This window comes from Fusarium fujikuroi, chromosome FFUJ_chr04 (assembly GCF_900079805.1).
Source record: "Fusarium fujikuroi IMI 58289 draft genome, chromosome FFUJ_chr04".
NCBI classification, from domain to species: Eukaryota; Fungi; Ascomycota; class Sordariomycetes; order Hypocreales; family Nectriaceae; genus Fusarium; species Fusarium fujikuroi.
The window spans coordinates 246,163-258,201 of NC_036625.1; the positions used below are offsets into that span (position 1 = coordinate 246,163).

At 49.0% G+C, this 12,039-nt stretch overlaps 5 protein-coding genes; 2 read left to right on the plus strand and 3 right to left on the minus strand.

Moving 5' to 3' along the window:
• Nucleotides 1–723: 723 nt before the first annotated feature.
• On the minus strand, nt 724–2,799 carry FFUJ_13053 (uncharacterized protein; the record flags this gene model as incomplete). Its single annotated transcript, XM_023575693.1, has 1 exon — nt 724–2,799. The coding sequence occupies one exon, from the start codon at nt 2,797–2,799 to the stop codon at nt 724–726; it is 2,076 nt and encodes a 691-aa protein (XP_023428966.1).
• Nucleotides 2,800–3,919: 1,120 nt separating this feature from the next.
• FFUJ_13054 (uncharacterized protein) lies at nt 3,920–5,314 on the minus strand (the record flags this gene model as incomplete). Its single annotated transcript, XM_023575694.1, has 1 exon — nt 3,920–5,314. The coding sequence occupies one exon, from the start codon at nt 5,312–5,314 to the stop codon at nt 3,920–3,922; it is 1,395 nt and encodes a 464-aa protein (XP_023428967.1).
• A 1,585-nt stretch (nt 5,315–6,899) lies between these two features.
• Nucleotides 6,900–7,839, plus strand: FFUJ_13055 (related to acid phosphatase precursor; the record flags this gene model as incomplete). XM_023575696.1 has 2 exons in its annotated part: nt 6,900–7,074; nt 7,121–7,839. 2 exons carry the CDS (start codon nt 6,900–6,902, stop codon nt 7,837–7,839), a joined length of 894 nt encoding a protein of 297 aa, XP_023428968.1.
• A 271-nt stretch (nt 7,840–8,110) lies between these two features.
• On the plus strand, nt 8,111–9,068 carry FFUJ_13056 (related to ribosomal protein L1; the record flags this gene model as incomplete). XM_023575697.1 has 2 exons in its annotated part: nt 8,111–8,352; nt 8,405–9,068. 2 exons carry the CDS (start codon nt 8,111–8,113, stop codon nt 9,066–9,068), a joined length of 906 nt encoding a protein of 301 aa, XP_023428969.1.
• An 86-nt stretch (nt 9,069–9,154) lies between these two features.
• FFUJ_13057 (uncharacterized protein) lies at nt 9,155–10,024 on the minus strand (the record flags this gene model as incomplete). Its single annotated transcript, XM_023575698.1, has 1 exon — nt 9,155–10,024. The coding sequence occupies one exon, from the start codon at nt 10,022–10,024 to the stop codon at nt 9,155–9,157; it is 870 nt and encodes a 289-aa protein (XP_023428970.1).
• Between the last annotated feature and the right edge of the window lie 2,015 nt (nt 10,025–12,039).

A 12,039-nucleotide genomic window follows, 5' to 3' on the forward strand; every position in this document is an offset into this window, starting at 1 on the left:
AGATCGATTTCTACGGCATCCATAGCGGCTGCAACGCCTTCATAGTCTAAGGGTGGATTCTCTGCAGCGATCCTGATCCTATCTCGTTTTGTTATCACCGGTGTTTTATCTACCGTGGTAGCCGGGATTGCCTGAGATGGGCCAGCTGGAGCTACTTCAGTTGTCGATGGACATTGGTTACTTTGTCGAATACTTCCATGAGCTTGGTAGTTGCCGTGGCCATTGTTGTAGCCACCGCGATTACCACCACGGCCACGACCATGGCCACCGTGATCGCTAGATGGTCCGCCGCCACTTGCATCCTCACCTTCCGGCTGGTTACTCTTCGACATTGCTTGTTGCTGCTGCTGTCGTTGTGGTGGGAGCCGCAGCTTTGGTGTCGATGAAGAGATGAGAAGAGAGAGGAAAAGGAAAAGAGAGGAAGCGAGAGGTGGAAGGGCGACGAGATATACAGCCCGAAAGAAATTGATCCGTGCGTTACCTCCATCTTTCTCTGCCTTAGTTAGGTTGAATATTGACTGCCAGCGTCAGTATGTCAGCGTCTGTGTCTGTCAGTGCCAGTGGCTGTCAGGTACTGAAAGCAGGCATATTGTAACACTCAGACAGATCCATACACAAATAGTGTACTTCGAGAATTGGACTACCTAAACTAAACGATACCGCTGTGATATTACACTTAAGATGGACTAACTTCCTCCTGTTTTGATGAAAGCAACGTACCACTCATTCATTATCAACCTCATCGTGATTCTTAGCCAACTTGAACTTGGTTCGCAACCCTTCAACACCCCCAGGCAACTCCGCACCCCAGCGGTCCCAAACCTCGGGCGGGATCCAATTCCAGTCTTTGATCGTAGTCCTCCCTCGCTCACGGCTAGCTCTAGTATAGATACCCACGGCGTAGTCCCACTTGTCCTTCGGGATGGTCTCCCATTCGAAACAGTGCTGTACCTCGAAACTTGCTTCGAGGCGGGTTTGAGAAACAAGGTCCTTTATAAACACTTCGCCGTGCTTGGTGACTGTGACAAGGGCAATTTGGTAGGTATATGCTCTCAGGAAATGTGCCCATGCTTCCATGAAATCATCGAATTCGATAGACTCTGGTTCTTCCTGGGTAAAAGGCATAGCTTCATCAACGTTGTAACCGCACGTGCTGAGGACTTGGAGTAGCAATCTGCACCTTTCCATGACGTGCTTTACTTCATCCATGTAGACACTAACCTGCTTATCGACGATATAGATCTCTGGTAAGAGCATAGAAAAGCGCGAGGCGCTTATCGCAGTCTTTATGAGTCCAAGGCCCTTCATGACAGTACCGGTATGTGCGACATGCTCCAAGAGACCAATCCGGGCTGCGTTGTTGGTTTCATGGACCTCAGGGGCTATTTTATAGGTAAATTTAAAGCAGTTCGTGTTACTCCCTGAGATTATCGCAGCCATTTGCGCTTTAGCTTTATTAACCATGAGGTTCTTAGACTTGAGGCTCAGAAACAGCGCGAGGCGATGATCGTATTCGACAAGGGGGAGAATGTTGTAGAAAGCCTGGTGGGATTCATTAGGGAGAGCCAGTGACAGCCCTGTGGTCGACTTGGAATTTTTTTGAAGGATCCCTTGCCGAATGAGTCGTTGCCCGATATCGATAGCGACTTGGGATTCTTCTCCCCTGTGATCGAAAAGACGCATAACATTGGAAATACCGAGAGGCCATTTGTCCAACTCGCTCAAAGCAGCCAAAAAGCCCCCAAGCTGCTCATCCGCGAATCTCATGCGTCGACGACTTTTAGCCCCGTGGCAGAATCCTGGCTGTGTGTATACGTTTGTGCTCTCTCCGCTGAAGCGATGCACCCAACTCATCTGTTGCTTCTCCTCGGAGCTTGAGCATTCTGTGGTGACGGTGATGGGCTGTCGTGTCTCGAGGTCGAAGATCAGCCGGCGACGGGTGGTGCTCGTAAGGAGGTGAGGCCTGCCTGCGTCTGGGATCCTTTCAGCAGTCTTGAAGTCCATGTTGATGAAAAGTGTTCGTCGGGGTTTTATTGCGGAGTCTAGATCCTGTTGGTGGTGTTGGTAACACGGATCCCAGGATTCATCAAGGCTTGTCGGTCTTCGGAAGCTGATACAAGTATGGGTGCCATTTGGGGCAACCTTTTTGACCCAATTCATCATTTCTGATGTTGCACTTTTGGTCTTTGAGTTTGAGATGACTCGTCCCCCGCCTCGCGCGATAGACGGCAGCACGTATTCTCGAAGGGGTTCCTTGGCCGCGGGCCAATAGTTCCAGATTGCTTTTGTCATGTTGTGGACGCCTTCCCATGACATTTTCATCAAGCGCATACGGCCACTGGATGTACTGTGTCTTTTTATCATGGTAGTCCAGGCTATCAGAGCGAGAGCGTACTCGGCAGAGTAATCAGGGTCTGCTTCGATGATGACAACAACAGCACAAGCATTCTTGCCAATATCTGGCAGGTGCCAGCCATTCTCCCGACGAGCAATCTTTAGCATATTCGTTGCTTCGATATAGTCCATGGTTCTGATGCTCTTTGCGGTTTGTGTGGTGAGACGCATGTTGGCCCTCAACTTCTCTCGCTCCTTGAAAACTTGATCTTTCTTTGTCGCATTTGTGATATGGATGATTTCCGCATTTGAATTCGATCTGCAGAAAGAATCTTGGAGAAACAGAGGAACTTTGATTGCCTTTGCGATTGCTGGTTGGCCTTGTATATGAGCAAACATGAAGGGGTGGTCTTTCATTAGCCATTTTGCCATGTCACGAATGGTGTCTTTCCAAGGGTCGCCCATCTTGTAGTCAACAAACCGTAAAGAATGATAATGAGTTCAAATATTTTTTTTCTTGATTTCTATTAAGAATGTCATGATATGATTGAAAGGGGCGTGCAGTGGCAAGAATGGGTGCTGAAATGATGGTTCGGATAGCTGCATGGATGAAACAAAGAAAGCAAACGCCATGCACGGGTAATGAGCAATCAACATGATTTAGTCGCTTTTGGCAAGCATGATCAAACAATTATTCTGACTATCTCCTCCTTTTCTTGCAATGAAATAAACAGAGAGCGCCCCTGGCACCATGCTTGTGCAGCCACACAAACGACACATCGAATGCAGCTTGATCGCAGAGTTTCTTACCATTCCCACACGCGATCAGAGCCATGCTACTTGGACACAGGATCCCGTACTAATCTAACCCAGTCAAGATTTCAAAAGTAGTTAAATGATATTTTTATTATATCCGCTGAACCAAGAGCACTGTCCACGAACCATTGGAGTGGTCAAACGGTCTCGAGGATAGCAAGCCACACCCCATCAAACTTGAAACGAAGCTCCTTCTCTTTCATCCTGATCATTAAAGAACTGTCAGTAGGATGGATTCGAGCCTCCGCCTGCAAGCGCGCTCTATGCTCTTGTTGCTTGTCTCGCTGTTCATCTCGGCTCATTCTGGCTACTTTGGCCATAGTGAGTATGAGCTGGCGCTTTCTTAGGTAATATCGGAACAGTGACTACAAGAGAGCATAGAAGTTCTCCAGCAGAGAACGGATTCCCGTAATATCCAATATGGAAAAGTCCAAAGTGGTGAAACTCTTCTTACCATCCGTCTTAGTGTACCGAATGGTAATCTGGGACGTTAGCAATAATGGTCATCAGTACGGACCAAGTAAATGCACAGAGCTTGGCTTCCTTCAATTAATGCCTCGAATTTCATGGGGTGTCTAGCTACAAGATAGATTTAGGACACAGAGTATCTCTGAGCTCCGGTTCATCTTGTACATGACTGCACGACCTCATATATCCTTTATACAGCAAGACAGCGAGCCGATCATTCCACGATATTCTACATAGCCCGCGGAACACATCAATCCGACCAATATCCTGTTTCGAAGGCACCATACCTAATGCCATGAAACTACTTCTTCAAAAGCTCATAGTCACGCAAGAGACCAGACTTGGCACGCTCCTTGATCCCCAAGATCAACTCCGAGATCTTCAACTTCTCTTCAGGAGTCTCAGCCCGCTCTCGCCAGAGGTCACCAGCCAGGTTCATACGCTCATGGATACCAAGCCATTTGCCCTTCTTCCCTCTAAGGGCCCAGTTGCTGATGCAAACGATAGTACTTGACTCTGGGCTTTTTCTGTCCAGAACCCCATTGATCACATCCTTCCAGGCGTTTCGCTCTTTTTTTATCTCAGCCAGGACGTCCTTGAATCCTTCAGGGAGATCTGTAGTACCCTGGACTGTTCGTGCTTTTCGTGTTTCTGTGATGTCCTCCAAATAGCTGCGCAGAGTAGTCGTTCGAGTCTTGGTGAAGTCGCGATGCCAGGCTAGAATATCGTGCCAGATCCTGCTGATACCTTCCAAGTTGATTGTCTTGCTTCCCTCAAACGACAGTGTTCTGGCATTCTCACCCTGGAGCCTGAGTGGCCCAACTATAATAGCATGGCCTGTCTCAGGGGGTTCTTCGGGGTTTGTGAGATACGATTCGCTACTATGCACTCTTTCCTCATAGCTCCAGGTAATTTCGATACGCTCCTCCATGAGACGCTCTCGGATCTTGTTGAAGTCGCGGCCATCGGGACCGTAGACGAATGTCCAGAAGTCAAACTCGGCTGGGAGGATCAGTGTGAATGGCCGACCTCGCTCACTTGGAGCCACCCCTGGATATAGTGCCTCCCAAGCGTTTCTTCGACTTTCCAGAGTTGGGGGCGCGATAGTCAAAGGGTTGTGCATTTTATCGCAAGCCATAACCCCTGTTGATGTAGACTCATTTTGAAGTTGAGCCGCTTGGTGCTCAACATCCTCGGGAACAGACGCATGGTTGAAGTCCAGTTTCCCATCGCGAAAGTACGCTTCTCTTAAGGAGGCAAACGCTGTCGAGAGCTGCTCCCCATTCTTGTACGTCGGAGGTTGTGGCCATGGCCAAGCTGGCTTCGATTTCGGGAGCAATCCGAGGACTGCGAATTCTTTGATTAGCCAATGATAAAAACAATCCCGGGTTGGATGATACTTGCGCCAAAGGTCCCAGAACACCTTGTCGACTTTCCATGCAAAGCGGGAGACTGTGGTCGTTCCTGTTTCCCCCTTGATGAGGAGTTTGGCTGCGATGATTGTGGCATATTTACGCAGAACCTTGCTAGCCTCTTGATGATTGTCTCTCGGAAAACGTTGGGAGAGAAAGCGCTCAACATAGTCACGCCTCTGCTTTATGTCAGGCTCCTCGCTGGGGAGCGGAGGGCCCCGGGATTTGAGCATAAAGAGATGCATGTGCACATCCTCCAAATCTTCTCGGGAGTATTCTTCCATCTCTATGGTGTTGGAGATGATGGAGATGTTGAGGATGAGAAGTTTGACCGTTTGTGCTGTTCTCGTATTGGAGTTTTATTTGTCGGTATCAGGTGTGATTCACTGCCACTTGCTAAGGCAGAGGCTTGCCAGTACCAAACAATGCATGGCGACATAAGATTGCAGACCTCAGAGGATGATGGGACCGGCGAGCGCCATGATGAACGCCGTTTCTAATATGTCGAGAGCCCTTTTACGTTTTAGAGAAACTTCACAATGACCTCGATAATTCCAGTCAAACAAAGTACTATGTGCCCAGCACCTTCGCGGTATTGTCAAGGCTCTACACAGAACTCTAAGTTTGCACTATGTATTCGCTGGCAGCCGTGGCAGCATGTTCTTCAAGAACGCAGTTGACCAGGCGTTGAGTTGGGACTACTTGGATCCAGAGGCAGTGCAAGCTCCTTGAACCGTTGTTGTTTGGGCATGTGTCTGAAATGCTTTCTTTACACATTGGATACATCGTAAGTCAAATCTGGCTTTTATCGAGGGCAAGCGATGGGAGTAGACGGGATAACCTAAACGGAATTCATATCCCCTCCACAATAAGAGGCTCAAGACAAACTTAAGCAATCTCGTCATGTGTTATGGGTTCTTTGTTGTAGTCAGACCACGAGAGTAGATGTCAACACGCCTGATCTTCCTGGTGAGTGAGTACTCGTGTAAATACCACAGAAAAACTATTATTTACAAAACCATGTACTACCCTAGATTCGTCCAAGTCTTTTCATGTCCTAAGATTAAAAGCCTGACATCTTCGTAGATTTTCTCTATTGAGTACTGGATATCGCCGGGGCATACTTGTGGAAGCGTTCAAGGTCCTGAATGTCACATGCAAGTAATTCTCGACGATCGTTACCGTTACATTCAAGCCAGTTGCACTCCGGTAACGAGCCCGGAGCATTCTCCACTTCCGCCCGAACCGGCGCCGGCTCTTGACCCGATTACGGCAGTTCGCGATTCCACCCCGGACCAACCCTCAAAACAGTCACCGAATCCTTCTCAAAAGCTTAAAAACTTATCGAACGGTTCGGGCCGTTACCTCAAAACGAATAAAGTGCTCTTGGACCTGCATACAAAGTCACGTTATCCCAGGGGTCATTCACCACTGAGCTGTGAACGTGGAAATGATGAACGTCGAAATTGTAGTAGGCTATCGCTGATTAGCTCTGGCGATCGGGCACGTGGGTGGTCGATGCTGATGACCTGGGGGTTTCAAACTTTGATGCGAACCTGGTGAGGAGGATGTTATGCATGCTGATTGGTGGCTTGGGACTAGGGTGCACTAAGAGCTCACGAGGGTGGTATTGGACGGAGTGGATGATTAGAGGAATCAGATATTGGGATGGATTATGCAAAAGGGGATATATAGTTTCGAAACTCCTGCTATGAAACTCGCGTTGTTGTTGTTTCCACCGTCTTTCGTTCAACTTTGTAATAAGGTTGAGAGGTCAAAAGAGGCTTCAGCCCCAACACAACAAGGTCAAGAAACACAAAATAACACATACGGGTATTATACTCATTGCGTTCATTCAACTCGGTCATCATGAAGTCCTTCGTTTCTGTCGCTATTCTCCCTCTCGCAGTTCAGGCCGTGAGGATCGTTCAGTCCAACGATGATGGCTGGGCAGAGTCTTATATCCGCACTTTCAATGACGCTCTGAACAGCGCGGGCTACGACGTTGTTCTCTCCGCTCCTGCAGAGAACAAGTCTGGCAGCAGTAAGTCACATCAATACGCGTTTTAATCACATCTAACATTATGTAGGCTCTAGGGATGAGAGGCCCAAAGACCGCACCACAGCGTGTCAGTATGACAGCTGCCCAGCCAACAGCGGCCCTGTTGGCCATGATCCCAAGCGTCCCGATCTCAACTGGGTTAACTCGTTCCCTGTCACTGCTATGAAGTACGGTATCGACACTTTTGGTCCTAGCTTGTGGGATGGCGAGGCTCCTGAGCTTGCTGTCGCTGGTCCCAACGTTGGAACCAACCTCTGGCTTCAGGTTCCTTTCTCTGGCACCGTCGGCGCCGCTTGCTATGCTGCTCACGAAGAGGGCATCCCAGCCATTGCCTTCTCTGGAGCTTCTACCGGAAATACGGCCTTCAACACTAGCCCCGTCCCCAAGCGCAGTCTCGTCTACGCTGAGCTTGCGACCACTCTCGTCAAGAAAATTGTCGACTCTGGAAAGCCTTACCTGCCCCAGGATGTCTATCTCAATGTCAACTTCGGAAAGGTTGAGGGTAAATGCACCGATGCGTCCCAGTTCCAGTGGGTGCTGACTCGCATCAACACTGGTCTTCTGTCCAAGGATGATACTGAATGGTGTGGTGAGGATCGTCTCCCTACTGAGACTGAGATTGCTCTTAAGAGTGGATGTTATGCTTCTATTAGTGTTGGAGATGCTGCTGATAAGACTACTGCTGATGCTGCGCGACAGAAGGTTGTGTTGGGCAAGTTGAAGGATATGCTTGTGTGTGTTGATTAGATAGCGAGTGATATAGGGGGTGATTGAGTAGATTTACATGTATATATACCCTATTAGTAGAATCAATTCAATATCTTAAATAATTCTATGCCAAAACAAAAGTGATTCCATTCCCAAGTTCAAGTCTCACTGCGTCGAGGGGCTTATCGATAAGCGTTGACACCTGACATTCCAGGCCCACGTAAAACACTTTAGCAACCTCGACCTTTTGCGCCATCGGGGTATCACGATCAAGGGCCGGTCCGCCATAGCTCTCAATTACACCCTCACAATGGCGCCAATTGACCGCTGCTTGGCCTCCATGGCCAGGCTATCCCTCCTCCAGACTCCTCGACCGGCAATTCCCACGATACCCAAGTTTCTTGCCCCGGCGGCTGCTCAGCAAGTTCGGCAGGCTTCGGTTGTGAGAATCAGGAAGACAACGAAGAAGAAGAAGGCGTTGCCTAAGGACTTTAAGAGACATAATTTGGCCAAGAGGGAATTTCCTCAATACTCGTTATGTGAAGCTATGAGGTCAGTGGGATTAGGAACATGGCACCAAGCGGGGGAGACTAATATTGTGCAGAGTCCTACGAGCTGTTGAGGTTGGACAACCGCCTGCTTCGGTCAAGTACGAAATTCACATCAACCTCAAGACCGCCCGAAACGGACCCGTCATCAAGAACAGCGTCCGCCTTCCTCACCCTGTCCAGAGCGATTGGCGAATTGCCGTCATCTGCCCCGAGGGCAGCGAGATCGCCCAACAAGCCACCGCCGCAGGTGCTGTAGCAGTCGGTCAAGAAACCCTCTTCGAAGCCATCAAAAAGGAGCAGATCAACTTCGACCGTCTCATCTGCCACGAGGCCAGCGAAGCAGCTCTCAACAAAGCCGGTCTAGGAAAGATCCTCGGTCCCAAGGGTCTCATGCCCAGCAAGCGTATGCGAACCATCGTCCCCGACGTCGTCAAGTCGATGCGAGACTCTGCTGGTGCAGCTGATTACCGTGAGCGACAGGGTGTTATCCGCATGGCTATTGGACAGCTGGGTTACTCGCCTGATCAGCTCAAGAACAATATCAAGGTGTTGCTGAACAAGGTCAAGGCGGAGTGTGCGGAGATTTCAGAGGAGGTGCACAAGGAGGTCCACGAGGTTATTCTCAGCACAACCCATGGGCCTGGCATAAGCTTGAATGGAAAGTTGAAGGATGCAGAGGAGCAGATTACCCCCGAGGCATTGTCGAGCATCATGTAAAAATAGCCTTGAGCTTGTATAATTGTATCATATGTCATATTACGAATAGACCTTGTGAGCATCGTGGGTATCATTATTCATTGCGGCTATGAACTGCCTCTGAGGGCCTTGACGGCCTCTGATTGTGCATCCAGCACTCTATATATCGCCAAACACTTCAGCACTCTATCCTGTCCTTTTACACCAGCCTTCTTTGCTTCTTTTAGAGCATTGCCCAAGTCTAGCAGCAATGTGTTTCTGCACCGTGTCAAACGCTCCTCCATCTTGATCACAAACGGAGCATTTGGGTCTAAAGACTCGAGAAGCTTTGTGATGCGGCTGCATTCTTGTGCTGAGGCGAGCAGTCTTGTTGGGGAGCTTCCGTAGTTGTCGTCCTCGTCTTCCTCCTCGCTTTCTTCGTCCCAGTCGTCGTTATTCGGTAGACTATCTAGGGATAGACGTTCTTCTAGTGATGAGAGACGCTCAGATAGCTCAATCATTTTTCGGCCCTTCTCGATAGTTGATCGGACACCACGCAGCTCCCCATTAAGGGCATTCGCCTCCTCTTTTCGCTCCGTAACTTTTGTCTTGACTTCCTCTACAGCCCGTCGGAAACCAAGTAGAGAAACCTTGACATCTTCGACCTTGTCATCGCCGCCGCGCAGTTCGCTACCGAGCGAAAGAAAGGCTGTGTAGTTCGAATTGACCAGTTCGAGAAGTTCGGAGCTGATCGCAGCACTCCTGTCGCGAAGATCCGATCGCAAATCCTCAAGGGTCTGGTGACGATGTGGTAGAGCAGATAGATAGGCGGCAGGTTGGAAGTCTTGAGCTAGGAAGTCGGCGCGAGGGAGAGCTTCGGGAAATGGTAAAGGAGCATCGTCATCGACAGAGGAAGTGTCGGAGCCGGAGAGTGTAAATGGAGCAGACACTCTAAGATCTGCCATTGGGGATGAGAGGTTGTCTGGCGCGGCGGCCATTTTGGTTGGTTGTATACCACGTGGTTGGTTGTCTGTAAGTGTCTCGACGTAGGCTAAAGGTTAGGTGGCATGGATTTGGTGGAGGTGCTTCTGATGGTGAGGTTCGGCGGCGCTAGCCCTGATTGGATATTGCGATCTTGTCAATGGACCCCAGAGCTTGGTCTTCATGCAAATTCATTTCCATATCAATAAGAGCCATGTCAGAATATCTGTCTCTTATAATAAAAGCATATAGAATTTTCAGTTTAATGGAATATCCATTTCCAATGAGAATTCAAGGTTTGTTTCTTATGATAGTCTCCTCACAAACGAGAGAAGAAGTCTTCCTGTCGCTCATAGCCCTGGATCTAAGCTATTTGTTCCCGACACGAATACCGACCGCCAAGATCACCTCATCTGGAACTCCAAGTTCCGTGTGAGGAGTCATTTCCCATTGGACATCATCGAAATTTTGGTTCTAGACTTGCTCCGTGCAACCTGGCAAAAGGTTTAGCTCCGTGGAGATCGAGTGCTTCATACCATGACCGAATCAAGTGGATGGGGGCAAAGAGAACCTGAGAGGAAGCGGATCACATTACGTTTGACGAGCTGATCCCAAGGACGTGTTACCGAGGATAAGTCTAGGCTAAAGGACAGCTGGCTTGAACGTAATGAAGATCAAGAATTGGAACCAGTCAAAATCCCATTCAAATACAAGAGTTTCGAGTTGACTGATAGACTCGAACATTGAGCCTCTTCAAATTAACCATGTCAGATGTCAAAAATTCCGTGCTGTTTCAGGCGGCATTCAACCCTTACTACAGTCCAATGTCACATCATCTGGCCCCAAGCTCGGTAGACCGTAGCTTGCCCCAACGTTCAGTGGCACGAACCACCCACCGCTGGACAGAAGGAAGATGCAAGTTCAATTAAGGTCCTATGATCGGCTGTTCAAGTCCGGATATAACGCCTTCACCCACGTGAGCGGGCCATTTCCCAACAGTTCGCCGCAAATTCCATAAAGATTCCGCGCCTGTGTAAAGAGACGGCTGAGTTGAAGCTATTGCACAGCGAAGTCGGAGTAAGACCCTGGGATCGGCACTAAAGTTATGCATGCTGAAAGGATCTTATCTGATGGCTGCGTGATCACGGATTCGCTCGTGCAACTCCGACTTATGCCGGCCAAGTCCAGGTGAGCCCCGAGCCTCGGACAAATTAAGAAGGTGAGCGTCAATGCTTTGGAGGGGCTTCAGTGGAGGAATCCATTCAACAGAGATCGGCCATTGGAGATCTTCAGTGATGATACTACCTTTCGTTACATTATGACGAGAATGCGAATACTCTGCAACGTAATTCGAACTGCCGCGGAGGATTATCTGCAAGATCGACGAGCTACAGCTGATAAAATGCCAAATCCTGACCGTCGCGTCAATAATTGAGTTTTAATAACTTGCTCTAAGGGTCTCACGGTTGGATGCGTTCAGGTGGTCAAGGTGTTGCGGAGCCACCAAAGGTTATGACTGATTAGATCCATCGCTGAGACTGGATGCCTGAAAAATGCCTGGTCGGCAATCATATTACGAGAAAAGTTGCTGTTCAATTCGGTCGTAATCTGATGAAACAGAAGCTGGCTGGTTGTCTCCGAATGCCTGGCGCAAATGATTCGTGCCTGGCGTGTGACGTCCGCAAAACTTTTATCAATCAAATCTTATCAATCTGATCAGATCCACTATCTTCTCCTGGAATCGGACCATTGGCTTCCCAACCGTCGGTTGTGCTCGGGGCACAAAAGTAACGAGGCACCCCGCGATTAATTTCCTTCTCTGCTACCCTTTCTCCCCTCTTCAACTTTGTTCTGATTGATTGATGATCCTTTACAAATCCTCGGGCTCATGTACTTGGATGGGTTCATCACCTTATCAATCTGTCAACTTGGCTCTCAGCCGTTATCAATCAACCGAGGCTAAAGCCGAGATCGCACCGAGCTGTCACATCGCAGTTGCGTCAGCTGCGCTCCCAATCAATCTTATCAATCT